This window comes from Phascolarctos cinereus, unplaced genomic scaffold, assembly GCF_003287225.1.
Source record: "Phascolarctos cinereus isolate Bilbo 61053 unplaced genomic scaffold, phaCin_HiC Scaffold_726;HRSCAF=1367, whole genome shotgun sequence".
Lineage (NCBI taxonomy): Eukaryota > Metazoa > Chordata > Mammalia > Diprotodontia > Phascolarctidae > Phascolarctos > Phascolarctos cinereus.
The window spans coordinates 174,564,935-174,582,864 of record NW_027556098.1 but is presented as its reverse complement, the minus strand read 5'-3'; the positions used below and the strand labels follow the sequence as shown (position 1 = coordinate 174,582,864).

Genomic DNA, 17,930 nt, shown 5'->3' with positions numbered 1-17,930 from the left:
GAGGGAACCAGGCATCCTTCCTACTCCCACCCCCACTTCCTCCTCTTCCCTAGCCTCCTTAAGCTCTGGAACTTATTTCAAGAGGAGACTCTAACCTCAACCTTAGAAGTACACTGGGGTGAGGGTTAAGAACCCTTTCCCTTTCTCACCCCACCTCCGAGTTGGGGGCCTGTTGCTGGGTAGACTGAAGCCACATTCTGTACTCTGGTCAGTCACAAAAAACCTCAAGTCCAAAGATGTAGTCTCTTCCTCCTCTAATCCTCTCCTCTCTACTCCCCTTCCTCACAGCTACCCACCTTTTCCCTAATCAGCAATGCCTTAACTCACCTCTCAACCTCCTCCAGACTCTCTGGGAGGAAGGGTCTAAAAAGAAAATTGAGGTTAGGACAGAGCTCTGGTTTTCCAGAGACACCCAGAGGTCCCTTCCTTCTCCTACTTCCAGCTCAGAGGAGTGGCTCCAGATCAACAGGACACAACATGAGCAACAACTCCCCTAAAGACCTAGGAAGGAGAGCAGTCTTCAAAACTTCTGAGAGGAAGTGGGAGAGACTAATCAGACAAGAGACTGGGTCAAGGTAAAAAAGAGATCTTGAATTTCTGTTCCTCATAAAACTTATTCTAAGCAAGGCAAAAGGAAACTTTGCAAAGCTACTGAGTTTTTGTGGGAACAGATGCCACGTTTGCCCTGTCAGACACGAGATCTGGAGGTGAGGAGAAAAGGGAAGGCTGGACACTACAATCTAAGCCAAATTCCCCATCAGCCACCCTCTTCCAGCTCCAAGGGAAAAGTGCTAAAGGTAGAAGTTTCCGGTGCCAATAGGGATATCTTCACAGTCCTAGCCACACACAGAGGCAGAGGGCTGTGGAAGAGACTTTATTCAGGAATAAACTGTAACAGTGTAAATATTCAGGAATATACTATCAGTCCCTCCCTCCTGAAGTGCCTGGACCCAGAACTCATGTGGAATGTGGAACCTGTGCTCCCCAGAAAAAGGAGAGAGGACTGGTGGGAATGTCATTTTCATATGTAGAGCTACGGGGATGGGGATAGAGGAGCTCTGACTACTCTCTTCTGGACTCCCAATGGAGACAGGGTACAAGAGGGACCAAAAGACAAACACTGAAGGAATCTAGGATCCTCAGCCTCTTTCTCTCTCCTTCCCCAGGGGAGCATTGGCCTCAAGTTAGCTTTTGGGTGTTGAAGAAGTCACACTGAGAGAGCAGGGGCAACTCTCAGCAGCAGAGAGCAAATGAAAGACCCCCCACATCTCCCTACCCTTGGATCCCCAAGAAGGCAGAAAATTGGCTGATAGGATAGGTCAAAGATCTACAAAAGTCAAAGATCTTCCCAATGATCTTCAGCTGCCAAATAAGTAGCAGGCAGATCTGCTCTGGCAGGAGGGCCTAGGCAAGGGAGTAAGATGGGCCAAGATAACAGGCCTCAAAAAGGAAAACCAGAAGCAAGGTCAGGGCCTCTGGCCCAACACAAAGATTGGCATCTGGGCAGGAGCCCAGAGGGTTGTAGCCTCAGGGGCACTTGCATAGGTGACACAGATGCTCCAGTCCTCACCACCTCTAAAATTTCCTGGTCCTAGAAAGCATAGAGAAACTGACATCTTTCCTCCACCACCACCATTCTTCCTGGCCTAGCCGAAGTCTGTCTGTTCCCTTAACCCTAAGAAGGTGAAGAAAGGGGAATCTTTGTGTCCTTATGGCTTCAAAGGCTTGGAATGTGAGTCCAGATGACCTCTAGATCAGCAGGGTTACGGGGTACCCACCTACTCAGAGAAAGGCAGTGGGAAAGGCAGAATGAATTCCCCAAAGGAAAAAAAAAACACGGTGAGGGTAGTTGGGGTGGGCGCAGAGCCCTCAGAGGTAGACGTTGAGGGTCTGCAGGATACCCTGGCGACACAGTGGGCAATTTCGCTGATAGACTGGATGGCGTAGCAGAATCTCGGTGCAGGCTTGGCACAGGCAGAGGTGCCGACATGGTAGCAAAAGCACAGTTTTGCTTTGGTCTTGACAGATGACACATTTCTTTCTTTCCTCTTGTTCCTTCAGCAGCTGCCATGGGTCATGCCCAGGTAGTGGCTCTTCCTCATTGAGTCTTTCCCGGCCCCTGACAGGTGCTACTCGAGCTGCCCCTGTCCCTTCCTCTGGCCGAATAGGAAGCCTGGGCACTGGGTCAGGAGGCTGCTCGTGTCCCCGGATTCTGGCAGGCGGCCCCCTCCTTGGCCCACCCTGGGGGGCCCCAGGGGCACCCCCTCCTCCTCCTCCACCACCACCAATAGGCCAGCTTGCCAGCTGCAGGCTCCGGCTTCGTACCCTGCGCCAAGACTCTGAACCTAGTGCTAAGCGGGAGAGTCGTACCACATCCCCACGGAGCCGATGGTAAGAAGGCAGGGCATGAAGCTGTTCAGTTGCCCGGACTGCCAGCCGAATGGCAAGATCTGGGTGTAGGATGGTTATAGTCACTGCCAACACTGCCACCAGCAACACCAAGCCAGAGAGATTAGCTAGCATGAAACTGGCCAAAAGATGGGTGCCAGAGGCTATTAACTCCAGTACCAGCTGGCAAGGCGTCCACAGGAGAATTGCCATGGCAACAGCACTGCTGGAAACATGTGCAAAGAAGGCTCCCAACACATCGGTCACCCTCCACAAGGGCCCCATCACAGAGTCCCAGAGGGCCAGTCCGAGGGCAAAGAGGTTCTGAGTCCCAATGAGGCAGATGTTGACCAGGCTGTTGACCACGTAGGCAGCCAAGCTCATGGCGATAGCGCACACGTCGCAGGCCTGGCGCAGCAGGGCATGGCTAGAGGAGACCACGCTCAGGACCCCCCGATGGACCAGTTCTCTGCCCCTCGCGGCCACGTGCAAGGCCAGGTGGCCCACCACCGTCAGGCTCTCCAGGCCCGAGCAGCAGCCCCGCATGAGGGCGCCCGCTGCCTGCAGGACCCCCAGGAGCAGGCGGGCCAGGCCTTCCACGGCCGCCGACACGGACAGCAGCGCCCCGCGGCCCAGGTGCAGGAGACCGGCCAGGACCGTGTGCGGGAGGTTGTAGACGAAGGTCACCATCCAGGTCAGGGCGGCTAGCAGGGAGGACACGAGGAGGAAGTTGAGGTCCAGCAAGAAGTTGAGCACGTCCAAGGCCAGGCCGATCCCGTTCAGCACCAGGTACACGGCCTCCATGGCCGGCCAGGGGCGCCCCCGAGAGTCTGTTGTTGGGCCCGGTAGCAGGGTCGTGACTTAGGGGGCGCACGAGTCACAGGGTGGGCAAGACACACAAACACAGGCCGCGACGAGGGTCGGGCCGGGCCGGGGCCGGGGCCCGGAGCGGTTCGGCGTGAGGGAAGGCGGGGGGTCCCCGGCCCCGAGGCTGGACGGGATGGGGAGCCGCGCGTGAGGCGGCCGCAGGGAGGCTCCTGTCCCCGCCCGGCCCCCTTCCTCCGGGCTCACGACCTCGCGGGAGGCAGGGGGGGATGGGCGGGGAGGGAGAGGTTCAAGAGGCGAGGCGCCCCTTCTCAGGCACCCCCGGACGCTGCCGCCGCGGCCTGCGATCCGATGGGCGCCGCCATCTTGAGCGCGGGGGAGGGGCCGAAGGCACGGAACGAAGGTCACAGGAAAAAAGAAACCCGGCGAATTGGGCAGACCCAATCACCACGGCTGCCGAGAATTGATTGGCTTATTTGAACGGCGCCCGACCGTGTTTACATTCCAAAGGACGAGGCTGGGTCAAGACGAGGCTAGCTCCACCCCCTCCAGAAGATGATTGGTTAAATCGCCGAGAGGGCGGGACAGTTTAGTGGGGGCGCCCTACGGAGGCCCAGATTTAAATTTTAAAGGGAAGGGAGGAAGCGTGTGGTCACTCCCTCACTGAGTGTGCTTGCCGTCCACGCGCTGTCTGTGTCCCTAAAATGACCCTAAGTGCTTTGTCTCCACCCAAAACCTCCACCTTCTTCTCCCAGTGTTCTTCTGTCTCCCTCTTCTGACCTGGTGTGGCCCTTTCTTTTCGTCCGTCTGTGCTACGAAGTGCTACATTTTGTCAGAGGCTTTTTCTGCATCTATTTACATAGTAGTGTGGTTTAGAATGTCAACCTATTGCAAACAGGATCATTTAATTCTTTGTATCTGTCTCCCCAGAACCTAGCACAGTGCCTGGCACAGAGTGGGCGCATAACAAATGCTCTTTTAAAACTGATTTTCGCTTTGACCCAGCAATCGCACTCCTAGGGCTGTATCCCAGAGAGATCATAAAAATGGGAAAAGGACCCACATGTACAAAAATATAGCAGCTCTTTCTGTGGTGGGAAAGAATTGGAAATGGAGGGGATGCCCATCAATTGGTCAATGGCCGAACAAGTTGTGGGATATGAATGTAATGGAATACTATTGTGCTATAAGAAATGATGAACAGGCTGACTTCAGAAAAACCTGGAAAGATTTGTATGGTCTGATGCTGAGTGAAGCGAGCAGAACCAGAAGAATGTTGCACACTGTTAACAGCCACATTGTTCGATTACTACCTTTGATAGACTTAGCCCTTCTCAGCAATGCAAGGATCTAAGAGTCTCCATAAGTCTCATGATGGAAAATGCTATCCACATCCAAAGAAAGAACTATGGAGTTTGAATGTAGATCCAGGCATACTATTTCCTTTTTTTTTCTTCTGCTCTATTTTGTTTCTTCTTTCTTGAGGTTCCTTCTATTGGTTTTAATTCTTCCTCACAACATGACTAATGTGAAAATATGTTTAATAGGAATGTATATGTATAGCCTATATCAGATTGCATGCTTGTCTTGGGGAGGGAAGTGTGGAAGGAGGGGGAGAAATTTAAAACTCAAAAGCTTATGGAAGTGATTGTTGATAAATCAAAGTAAATTAATTTTAAAAAATAAAACTGATTTTTGTATTAATGTGATTATTTTCCTACTGTTGATGCATACATATGCACATATATATTTCTTAAATTTTTGTAATAATTGTTAATATATTTTAAAATCAATTTTGATTAGTACCGTATCCCAGCTTTGCATCCCTCAGTCTCCCCCCACCTCTATGTCCCTCAATCTTCATCCTCAATGGATGATGTTTGCCATTAATTTTAGCATCTTTTTGACTTATCCTTCATAATCTATCTTGACAACAGTGACAGTCACACCAGATAGGTGTAAGATTGGCTCAATATTCTTTGCAAAAAAGACTTCTGGCTTCTCCTTTGCAAGCTGCAGTGTTCAGAAATCCAGGTGCTTTTTTAACTTGTGAATTGGATGGAATGAGTAGATTTCCAAATACCTGTCAATCAATCAATAAACTTTTTAAAGTGCTTATGTGACAGGCATTATACTGGAATACAAAAAGAGGTAAATGACAGTACCTTCCCTCAAAGAACTTAGAATCTAATGGGGAAGATAATATATAAACAAATATATACAAAGCAAGCTATAGACAAAATAAATAGGAAATAATTAAAAGAGGGAAAGCAGTGGGATTAAGAGAGGTTAGGGAAGGCTTCCTGTGGAAAGTGGGATTTTAGTTAAGACTTGAAGCCAGAGTGGTCAGTAATCAGATCAGAGGAGGGAGAGTGTTCCAGGCCTGGGGTACAGCCAGAGAAAAATGCCTGGAGCTGGGAGGTGGAGTATCTTGCTCATGGAACAACCTGAAGGCACATCACCTTCTTTGATGAGGGTATGTCACACTGGGCAGTCCTGTGCTGGTGTCTCTCTGGTCAATCAATTCCTAAGTTCTTAAGAGACACCTTGAGAGTGTCCTTTTGTCACTTTTTCTGACCACCAAGTGACCACTAGCCTTGTGTGAGGTTTCCGTAAAATGGTCTTTTTGGCAAGCACGTATTTGGCATTTGAACAATGTGGTCAGCCCATTCGAGTTGTGCATTTTGCAGCAGAGTTTGAGTGCTTGGCAGTATAGTTTGAGAAAGGACCTTAGTGTCTGTTACCTTTTCCTGCCAGGTGATCTTCAGAATCTTCCTAAAGACAATCCACATGGAAGCGATTCAGTTTCCTGGGTTGGCACTGGTAGACTGTCCAGGTTTCACAGGCATGCAACAATGAGGTCAGCACAACAGCTCTGTAGATATTCAGTTTGGTAGTCAGTCTAATACCTCTTCTCCCACACTTTCCTTCAGAGCCTTCCAAACACTGAGCCAGCTCTGGCAATGTGTGCGTCAATCTCATTATCAATGTGTACATATCCCTGGAAAGTGCACTACCAAGGTAAGTAAACTTATCCACAGTATTCAAAACTTCTCCATTTGCTGTAACCCATGATACCACGTATGGATGGTGTGGTACTGGCTGATAGAGCACCGGTGTTTTCTTGGTATTAATTGTTAGGCCAAAATTAGCACAAGCAGCAGAGAATCAATCGTATTTTGTTGTGTCTCAGCTTCAGAGGCTTTAAGTACACAATCATCGGCAAGCTGAAAATCATGCACCAACACGCCCTCCGCGTTAGTCTTGGTTTGTGGCCTTTTCAAGTTGAATAATATTATTCTATAATCCAAACTTTTCCCTATTTTTCAGACCTCATTTCTCAGTATAGCTCAGAAGGCTACCCCTCCACCCTTCTACCTAGCAAACCAGTGTAAGTGGGACTCCTGCCACTATTTACAGATAAACAGAAAACCATCTTGAGCTAGGCCCTCCACAGGTGACAACTCACCTGTCCTTCTGTCTCCTTGTTAAAATTAGGGGTGATTCGGGGGAGGCTAAAGGAAGGGGATCTGATTAGGATGGTTCTGATTTTCTGGCCAAGATTACGAAAGGCAGCTGAGGCCCATAAAGCAATTAGCATTTCTTACCGGTCAAAAAAGGAGCACAGTCAGCCACACTTGAAGGTCAACCCACTTTCCCCAGCCTTAATCCTATCACCTGGCGATTACTCCCTGTCTCCCAGTGAGGAAATAATGAGGAGCTGAGGTAATTCTTAACCCACCTCCTCATTAAAATGTCTACCAATCAGGATTGTCTGACCTTTTCAGGGAAGGTCCAAATAATATACTGTCAGGCCAATCAGAAGGAAGACGCATCTAGGTTTAAAAGACCCTGTTGGCCATCTGTGGCCTTTCAAAGGTCTCTGACTCAACTTATTGGTTATTGCTAGCCTAACTAATGAACAGCTAGGTGGCACGGTGGATAGAGGCCTAGGCCTGGAGTCAAGAAGACTCATCTTCCTAAATTCAAATCTGGCCTCAGACACTTCTAGCTTGTATGACCCTGGGCAAGTCACTTTACCGTGTTTGCCTTAGTTTCTCATCTGTAAAATGAACTAGAGAAGGACATGGCAAACCACTGAAGTATCTCTGCCAAGAAAACACCAAATGGGGTCACAAAAAGTCTCACACACCAACAAAAAAACCTAACTAATAAATTGTTCATGCTCAACTCCCTGGCTTTTTGGCTGAGATGGCCAGTGTAACCCACTTTACTAACAGTTTACTTGTCACTGTTAGTAAACTGATATCTTGCCCTGGAGAAAACCGTGTCTCAGACTGCCTTTGTTACAATTTTACTCTGAAATATGATCCAAGTGTCCAGAATCCCAAACCCAACAGCCCTAATTTGTAACACGTTGGAAGAGTAGCATGCTCATGAGATGGCCACTAGGAGGAGCCAAAGAGCCCAGAAGGACTAAAGCAGAGGTGGGGAGAAACTGGGGTTAATTTTCTTCCTGCCATTGCCCTGTTCTAGAACCTACAATGATTCCCCCTTTTCCTACTGCACCAAGTACAGACTTGCAAGGATTTCAAGACTGTCCATAACTTGATCCTTTTCTCCATGTCTAAACTTATTTCCCACAGCTCCAACATTGAACTTTTGCTCTCAGCAAACCAGTTCTTTCCTTCCACATAATCATAGTATCTGAAGAGATGAAGAATGCCCTTCCCTCCATTTCTTCTTTACAGAGGTGGAAGGCTATACAATTAAATTCAGTAAACATTTATTAAGCACCTAATATGTGCCGTGCACTATGCTAAGTGCTGGAGATAGAAATAAGAAAAAGTCTCTCCTTTCAAGGAGCTTACAATCTACTGGGGGAAGATAACACACAACAGGAAGATGGAAAGCAAGGGAGGGTACCCTACTCGGGGTATCTTATTCCATGGAATTGAGACTAAGCAGAGCTGCAGATGCAGAGTGGAGTGAGGTAGAAAGTCCAAATGCTGCTCTCTGCAAAGGAAATCTTCGGGTAGAGTTAAGTTCCACCCTCCAACCCTCCACTCAGAGGGGACAGGAGGCTGAAGGAGCTGGGAAGGAGTTGAGTACATCCAGGTTGAATCAAACAGCCTGATGAAGAGATTTCTGGGGATCAGCTTATCCTGGGAGGAACATTTTGTTCCTTGGAGTTGAGATTTTGCTAAACTGCGGATGCCAAGCGGAGAGTGGAGAATTATGGGCACAGAACATAGAAGGTACTATCAGTGTTGGGTAATGGTGTTAGTTTTACCAAACTGCTTTTTTTTTTCTTTTTCATTTTTATTCTTTGTTACAAAGAATGGCTTTTTGGGCCAGATAAAGGTGAAATAAAAACAAATGACATCCATAAAAATGTGTGTATGTGTGTATTTTTTTTTTAACCTGACCATGTAGGGGGTAATCAGTGTAGGGGGCTCCTGGTCAATGACTTCCTCTATTAATGTTGATCAGTACCCTCTCTAAAATGGATGTCTTCAAGAGTTAACTGCTGGGGAACTGAGAGGTTTACAGCCCTGTCATACAGTCAGTTTGTCAGAAGCAAAACTTGAACCCTAGTATAATAGGATCTGGGTTCCCTCTATTCCCAGCAACAGAAGTCTGTTTTCCCTAAAAGGCAACAGAACTTTTCCTGGGACCTAATTGGCCCCTGACTCCTTTGATAAACTTCCTGGTCACCAAGGGGCATAAAAAGTTCCACAATGTGGAAACCATGTTGAGTGAAGACCCTCTAGCTTGATGGATGTCTAAAGACCAAATGAGTCAGTATACCTTGCCTGCTTTGGTAAACGGAAAGATGAGTTTCCATATGAAGGATAGGGTGGCATGTCTACCAACACTAAATGCCCCTGGATCCTTATTGCATATCTTTGCTATGTTATAGCTAAATAAATCTTTTTGTTAACTGTTCAGTGACTTCCAAGAGCCTTATTCAGTCCCCAAATCTAACATGAAATAGCAGAATGCCAGTGAGTCCAGCCCCTAAATTTGGCATAGTTGGTAATTGGGTTGAGATGAGAATTGATGACCTCGTGGCTCACATCATGATTGAGATGGGGAAGGGTACTGCAGATATGTAGGGTGGGACAATCAAATGGTCAGATACCACACAGTGGTGTTACCAGCTGGTGAAATTTGAGCAGATGGTCGGGACAGTCAATAGTTTAGGCAAATGCTTCTGTCATTGTGAATAAGTACTCTGGGAATGGAGGGAGGAGTCACGGAACCTGCTGCTCTGATAGGTGGGTGGTGGTTGTTGTTGTTCGGTAATGTCTGACTCTTTGTGACTCAATTTGGGGTTTTCTTAGCAAAGGTAGTGGAGTGGTTCTTCTACAGCTTATTTTACAGATGAGGAAACTAAGGCAAACAGGGTTAAGTGACTTGCCCAGGGTCACACAGCTAGTAAGTGTCTGAGGCTGGATTTGAACTCAGGTCCTCCTGACTCCAGGGCCAGTGCTATATCCACTAATTATCTAGCTGCCACCAACCACAACACACCGGAAACATGGAGTTGATAAGAAAGCAACAGATGGTTAACCTATCCAGCTGCTGGTAAAGCTGTTAGCACCAGAGCAATAGCCCTTCAGCCCCACCAAAGCCTAAGGCATCCTCTAAGGAACCTGCCCCGTTTGGATCTTTCAGGGGAGGCTACAGAGGGCAGGTATTATGGGCTCTTTGTAGTCACTTTCTGTGTGGTCCCTTTCAGCAACCTGTACACATGGGTAGGGGGAGTGCCCCTTGTGTAGGAAAGTCTTCATGGGTTTCAAGGCCCACCTGTAGTGAGGGCTGCTGTGATGTGACTGGAGGGAGGCAGAACAAACATCTCTAGGCCGCTTCTCTCCCCATCCTCTCTGAAAGAGACTTTCATTCCTGCCAGGAAGGGAAGCAGGAAGTTGGGGCCTAGAGGCCTCTATTTTGCTTTCCTCAAAAAGAGAAAACACTAAGCTAGAATTATATTTATCTGCTCCCTCAAATATTATTAATCTAGTAGATGTGATGTAGGAGTTCAATCTAACTTCTGATCACTTTGTCATCACTAATGGGAGGAAGGGGAACCCCAAGCTTTATATGCAAGGATTGACCCATTCCCCACCTAATAATTCCACAATAAGCACACAAAATGAATAGCAAAGAAACCCATTTATCCAAATTGCAGCAAAACAGAAATCAGAAAAGATTTACATAGGAGACTATATACCAGATATGTAGTGGGAACTGGGGTAAGCTCGACCAAGAAAGAGTCTTTGATCTCACCCAAGGGGAAATTCCCTGAAGTCTCTATAGTAGAAAATTGGAGGACAGGATAGAGATGGCCAGCTTTTCACGGGTTTTCCTCAGGTTTTTTCCCTCAGCAGCCTGAAGTGGGGTTGGTCTTGTCCATCTCCTCTCTGATACTGGGAGCCAGAAGTACCCAAATCCAATAATCGCTTAAAGTGTCCCCAAGAAGACTTGAAACTGGACGAGTCCTGGAGAGGACTGGCCTTGAAATGAAACTCTCTAGCCTCTCACCAATTCTGCCCCAACCCCTTCCACAGAGCAGGGCACTCATCTCTACCAGTAAGGAGAGAGTCTCCTGCCAATGGGCCTTGGGATAAGGTCAAATGGAAACCCTTAGAGCTACCCAAACTATACTCTGCAGTTAAGAACTGCAGAGGGGGTGGGGGGTAGGGGTGGAACTGGGCAGGGTGAAAGATATTTCTAGCTATGGAGATAAAGCTTGAGTTTCTCTTTGTAAAGATCTAAGACTCACTTCTTCCAAATAGGGGAGAAAATGTCTAGGATTTCTGGCTTTTGTACTCCCTTACATTTTTTCCTTTTTCTTTCTTCTCTTTCTTTACGTGACTTTTTGGATAGGAGAGGCTTTAATTTTCTTCTTGTTCTTTTCCCCTTAGTACTGCCTATATGGTCAAAGGATACAAACAGGCAGTTTTCAGATGAAGAAATAAAAGTTATCTATAGGCATATGAAAAAATGCTCTAAATCACTATTATTTGAGAAATACAAATTAAAACAACTCTGAGGTACCACCTCACACCCACCAGATTGGCTAATATGACAGAAAAGGAAAATGCTAAAAGTTGGAGGGAATGTGGGAAAACTGGGACACTTTTGGTGGAGTTGTGAACTGATCCAACTATTCTGGAGAGCAATTTGGAACTATTTACAAAGGACTGTCAAACTGTGCATACCCTTTGATCCAGCAATATCACTAGTAGGTTTGTATGAGAGAGAGAGAGAGAGAGAGAGAGAGAAGAGAGAGAGAGAGAGAGAGAGAGAGAAGAGAGAGAGGAACCTATTTGTACAAAAATATAACAGCTCTTTCTGTGGTGGCAAAGAAATGGAAATTGAGGGAATGCCCATCAATTAGGGAATGGCTAAACAAATTGTGGTATATGAATGTAAGGGAATATTATTGTGCTATAAGAAATGACAAGCAGGATGATTTCAGAAAAAACTGGAAAGATTTATATGAACTGATGGTGAGCAAAGTTGAGCAGAACCGGGAAAACATTGTACACAGTAATAGCAATACTGTATGATGAACATCTGTGAATGACGTAGCTGTTCTCAGAAATACAGTGATCCAAGAAAATCCCAAAGGACTCATGCTATCCTCTTCCAAAGAAAGAAGTGATGAAGTCTGAAAACAGATCAAAGCAGACTATTCTTTCTTTCTTTCTTTCTTTCTTTCTTTCTTTCTTTCTTTCTTTCTTTCTTTCTTTCTTTCTTTCTTTCTTTCTTTCTTCCTTCCTTCCTTCCTTTCTTTCTTCCTTTCTTTCTTTCTTCCTTTTTTCTTCCTTTCTTTGTTTTGTTCAAATTTTCTCCCACAAAAGGGCTAATGTTTTACATGCACATTGCTCATATCAGATTGCTTCCCATGTTAGGGAGGAAAAAGGGGGAAGAAGAAGGTACAGATTTGGAACTTAAAACTTAACAATGAATGTTAAAATTTGGTTTTATATGTAATAGGGGGAAAATAATTTTTTTTTAAAAAGAAATTGTAGACAGACAGATTTAGATTAAACACAAAGAAAACCTTTCCTAATGACTAGAGACGTCCAAAGGGTGCCTTAGGAGGTGGTGGTTTCTTATCACTTGAGGTCTTCAAGCAAAGGCTGGACGTCTGACTACTTGTTATGTGTATTGGAGAGAGGAATCTCATGGAGGTATAGTTTTGGCTTCTAACTCTTTGCAACCAGGAGGTTCTGTTACTATGATTCAATAACCTTTTTCTTCTTACCCTCCCACCTCTAGTTTTCTATTCTCCAGATTAAAGTTTCCTGGTGTCTTTAACCCTCCTCATGGTCTGTAACCCTCTATCCTGCTTGCCTTCTTCTGGATATGGTGCCCAAAACTGAACAAAATGCTCCAAATGTGGGCTGAGCAGAATCTCCCTTGCTCTGGACACTATGTTTCTTAACACAGCAAAAGGTCACATTCCCTTTGTTGGAGATAAGGTCACACTGTTGGCTCATATTTCACATACTATTTTCTAAAACCCCCAAAGCTTTTTGGCAGACCTTTTTTGGGGAGCCTAAAATTGGTTCCCCTAGACTAGTAATATTTAAAGGAGCAGATAGATGTAAATTCTTGCCTGGTACACGCTCTCTCTGGACAGAGAGAGTGGCCGGCCGCTGGCCCCAAACTCCTGCTCTCTTTCCTGGCAGGAATCAAAGTCTCCCTAGGAGGAGGGTAAAAGGAGGAGACTCCAGAAATAACTATTCCTGCCTCCCTGGGGGCCACATTCAGACAAACCCATATGGACATACAAGGGTAAGATAAAACATTCCCTATACATCCTACTCCTATACACTGAAATGTTTCATTGGCTGTCTCTCATACTTGGAATTCTCTCCCTCTTCATCTCTGTCTTCTGGCATTGCTGGCTTCCTTCAAGTCTTGGCCAAAAATCAGCTAGGTGGTTCAGTGGACAGAGTTCTGGGCCTGGAAACAGGAAGACCCGAGTTCAAATCCAGTCTCGGACACTTATTAGTTGTGCGACCACGGACAAGTCATTTAACCTCTATTTGCCTCAGTTTCCTCAGTTGTAAAATGGGGATAATAATAGCACCTACCTTGCAGGGTTGTTGTGAGGATGAAATGAAATTTATAATGATTGTGAGGATGATGATGATGCTGAGAACAGTGCATGGCACGTAGTAGGTGCTATATAAAAGCTTATTCCCTCTCCCTCAAGCAATTAATTATTTTCACTCTTTGTCTAGAGTTTTTAAATTTTGTTTCTTCTTTGTTTCCCTCCCCCTCCTTCCACCTTAGTTCCATTATAGCCTACCCACACAGAAGCCCATAGAGTCTTCTTGCAAGATGATATGTTTCTTTTTCTTGTCTTAATGTTAGAGCTATGCTATAGCAAGTATCTCCAGTACAATGTCAAATAATTTCAATAGTGAGCATTTTTGCTCCACTCTTGATCACATCAGGAAAATTTTCAATGTTTTTCCCTTACAAATAAGGCTAGGTCTTTGATTTAGCTAAATGCTTCTGATCATATTAAGTAGATTCCTGTGCTGTTTAGATTTTAAGTGATATATTTTATCAAATTATTTTATGCATTTATTGATGTGAAATAGATAATATAGGTTTTGTTATTAGTATGATTTATTATGCTAGTTGTTACCCTAAGGTTGAACTATTCTTGCATTCCTGGAATAAAGGGCCCTGGTCATATAAATTTTGAGGACATGTATTTCTTAAATTCTTTGATGGTATTTTACTTAATATGCTTTCATCAATGTTGATTAGTGATTTTATTCTCTAGCTCTTTTTCTGCTTTATTTCTCCTTGGTTTGGATATCAAGACCAAGCTTGAAAGATTTTGGTAAAGTATCTTTGTAACACAAATGTAAGCTGTGTGTGCACCCTTAGGCTTGGAGATGTGATGCTTGGAGTAGTACAAGAGTAATCGAAATCCACAGAAGTTCCTATAATAACTTCCTTAAGCCTAGGGAAGGCAGGTTATCACTTTATTAATTACCCAGCAAAGGAGTGTAATGTTTTATTTGTGCACCAGGTGGTGCTATATTCAAACCACCAATCAAGTGATTTCATCAGAGATTGTCATGGGCCACCTCTCTAGTGCCCATAGCTAGTCAAACAGCTTTGGGGGAAAAGTTAAAATCTTTGTCTACTGAGACTATAGGATTGTGAAATATGACTCAGGATTATTAGGGGAAAATGTTTTAAATCTTTGGTTTTCCCCTTTGATTCTACATCTGGACCTTTCTCAATCAATGATTTCATAACTTATAAGAACATAAATTTAGAGCAAGAAGGGACCTTAGAGATAAATTAATTCATTCCTTCTTCCTTCAGGTGTTAGTTTAAGACAGTGAAAACCAGGGATTGATTAAGAGTATGAAGATCAATCCTCCCTGACCCTGGCTTACTAATTGATAAGATTCTCAAAAACTGCTCATTTTTGGTGGCCAATTTTGCTACTGAGTAATTGAAGGCTGTGGCTGTTCACTCACATGGAGGGCAAGGAGCCCTAGTTCAGCTGCCCTCTGCCTCTGTTCCCTGTCCCCTGAAAAAAAAATGGCTGATGGGAAATCTCTCTGAAGGGCAAAGGAAATGGAAGTAGACAACTCCAGCTCCATGTGCCTTCATACCGATGTGGTCTTTCTGCATCCTCTCTCCTTGCTTTTCACCCTTTTCCCAGATTTCTGGGGCAAAGAAAATGTTAATCAACAGAAGTCAAGCCGCTGATAAGAAGTGATAGGGTAATCTTCAGAAACTGAGTTACTTAACATTTTCTCTTTCCAAATCATCATTATTATTACCCTTCCCAGGGGAAAATTAATAATAATTCAAATAAGAGGGCAACTTGTGGGCACCTGCAGCATGAAGAAATTTATTTGCACTTGAAAAGTTTATGAAGCCTAGGGAATATTTGCTGTTTAAATGTTTGTTAGAATTACTTTAATCTGTACTTTTTCCCTTGTGAGTTTAATTATGATTCACTCAATTTCCTTTCTGAAATGGGGCTATTTGTATGATCTATTTTCTGTTTTGTTAGTTTGGTTGTTTCATATTTTTGTTGTAGGTATTAACCCATTTTGTTTTGGCTGTAAATTTGATGCCACAAAATTTGACATAATAAATTCTGATAAATTTCTTTACTTCCTTTACATTATTATGAATTCTCTCTTTTTTACTTTATTAATTTGGTGTTGTTGTTTTTTTTAAATCAACCTAGCCAATGGTTTAGTAATTTTGTTAGTCTCTTTAAAAAAAAACAGATTTTTGGCTTTTTGTTTCTTTTCAATTCTATTTATCTTGCCTTTAATTTTCAAAATCTTTCCTGCACTAATTTTGGGATTCTTAATTTGCTAGGTTTTTAGTTTTTAAATTATATACTAAATTCATTAATCCCCTTTTCTCTTTTGTCAGTGTAAATGATCACAGATATAAATTTTCTCCTAAAGACTGCTTTATCTGCTTCCCATATTTTGGTCTGTTGCCTCATTATTATATTTTGCTTTCATGTAATTTTTTTTATTGTTTATATGACTTAATCTTTGACCTACTCATTATTTAGTGTTGGGGAGGGGGCAGGGTTAGTCTCTATGTCTTTAACAGAAGGCCAGCATGGTGGATAGAGAGAGCTGTCCCCCAATTAAGCAAAATGTTATCCTCCCAAAAGAATTCCATTCTTCTCATTAGTAGGTCTATATTACCAAAAAGTTATTATTATTATATTTTGAATCTTGTCAATAAAATTTTGTGGAAATTTTTCTCTCTTGATCTATAAGTACCTATGTAATATGCTGAATTTTGCCTCTTGGCCCACAAAGCCCAAAATATTTACTCATTGGCCCTTTACAGAAAGTTTGCTGACTCCTGGTATAGGCTATCACTGCCCTACCTAAACCATCTCTTCCCAGGTGATACCCCTTTATCCCTTCACTTTTACCCTGCCCTTTTTGGACACCATTCCCCCCATATTTAGAATCTTCTATGTCTAGAATCTTCTAATCTAGTAACTTACATCTTCCTAGCTAATTTGGTGTCTCCCTACTTATAACCTCAGAGGAGGAAAACCAATCAGATGTGTCTAGGGGAAACCCCTCCCCCCCTCCCCCACACCCCATTCCCTATAAAACATGTAGCCTTCAGCTTCCTTGAGTTGGTCTGATGCATAGGATGGACCAAGGACACTCATCTAGAGATATTGGTGTAACAGTAGGACAAGTCCTGGATGCAGCTTCTCACAAAACAAAACTATCATGGATTGCCTTTTCCTACAATGGACTAAAGACCATCATGACAAAGGTTCTCTAGTGATATCCTTGATTGCATCCTTTTTCCACCTTTCCTCTTACTGCTTGGGAGGTGGCAGTCTCTGCTGCAGCATGGGTTGGTAGGAAATGGGTCAGTGGGATGTCTTAGGTTAGAGGTATCGGGGGAGAAAGTAGATGCTTCCCTTGTACCTTTCTTGATTCCCCCGATATCATCTCTGAAGTCTTCTGGGCATTAAACCATGTAACTATTCCTTACATTTGACAGGTAAAAGGACTTACTGCTTTCAGCATTGACTTAATTTATCTGATTCTTCTGAAAGCCCATTGTAAGTTCCAGGAATAGACTCCAGTAAATAGGTCAGTAATTAATGTATTTAAGATTTCTGGACTTATTTTCTTTACCAATTCTTTGTAACCTAATGTATGATCAATGTTTGTGTAAACCCTATGGGAGCCTAAGAAATACTTACATTCTCTAAGACCGATTTTCTGACTAGTAAATGGTCAAAGGATATGAACAGATAGTTTTCAGGGGAAGAAATCCAGACTATCAATAGTCGTATGAAAATGTGCTCTAAAACATAACTATTTAGAGAATGCAAATTAAAGCAGCTCTGCATTTCCACCTCACATCTATCAGACTGACAAAGTTGAAAAAAAAAAGGAAAATAGCAAATGTCGGAGGCTACTATAAAACTGGCAGATTAATACACTGCTGGTGGAGCTATGAATTGTTCTCCCCATTCTAGAAAGCAATTTTGAACTATGTCCCTAAAATTACTAAAATGTACATACCCTTTGACCCACCAAGTACACTATTAGGCCTATACCCTAAAGAGATCAAAGAGAGAGGAAAAGAATCCACATGTGCAAAAATATTTATAGCCACTCTTTTTGTAGTGGTAAAGAACTGGAAACTGAGGGAGTGCCCATCAATTGGTAAATGGCTAAACAAAATATTGTATAGGAATATAATGGAATACTGTTGTGCTATAAGAAATGAGGAAAGGGGTGATTTCAGAGAAAGCTGAAAAGATTGCATGAACTGACACAAAGTGAAATGAGCAGAACAATGAGAACAATTTACACAAAAACAACATTGTAAAAATGAGCAATCTTGAAAGACTTAAGGATTTGGATCAATACAACACTCAACCATGATTCCTGAAGACTAGTGATAAAGAATGGATGATAGACTTAGTATACTGAATAAGACATACATTTTTGGATATGATCAATGTGGAAATTTGTTTTGCTTCACTACACATATTTGTTGCATATTTTTCTTTTTTTTCCTCTGTGGGGGCAAGAGAAGGTGGGAGGAAGAGAAAATGTTTTAATTGAAAATAAATCAATTGAAATACTTATATTCTCAATATTCTCATTCAAATGTCTCCTCAGCTCTATCAAATCCAGTTTTTCTAAAAAAAATTTTTTGGTGAGGCAATTGGGGTT

General features: G+C 43.6%; 1 protein-coding gene across 1 annotated transcript; it reads right to left on the bottom strand.

Moving 5' to 3' along the window:
• Window positions 1–858: 858 nt before the first annotated feature.
• Window positions 859–3,640, bottom strand: RNF26 (ring finger protein 26). Its single transcript, XM_020984833.2, has one exon. It carries the CDS (start codon window positions 3,190–3,192, stop codon window positions 1,870–1,872), a length of 1,323 nt encoding a protein of 440 aa, XP_020840492.1. The 5' UTR covers window positions 3,193–3,640; the 3' UTR covers window positions 859–1,869.
• Window positions 3,641–17,930: the final 14,290 nt, after the last annotated feature.

What these genes read in the sequence shown, in the direction of transcription:
- RNF26 (XM_020984833.2), bottom strand. Translation starts at nt 3,192, where the DNA reads ATGGAGGCCGTGTACCTGGTGCTGAACGGGATCGGCCTGGCCTTGGAC.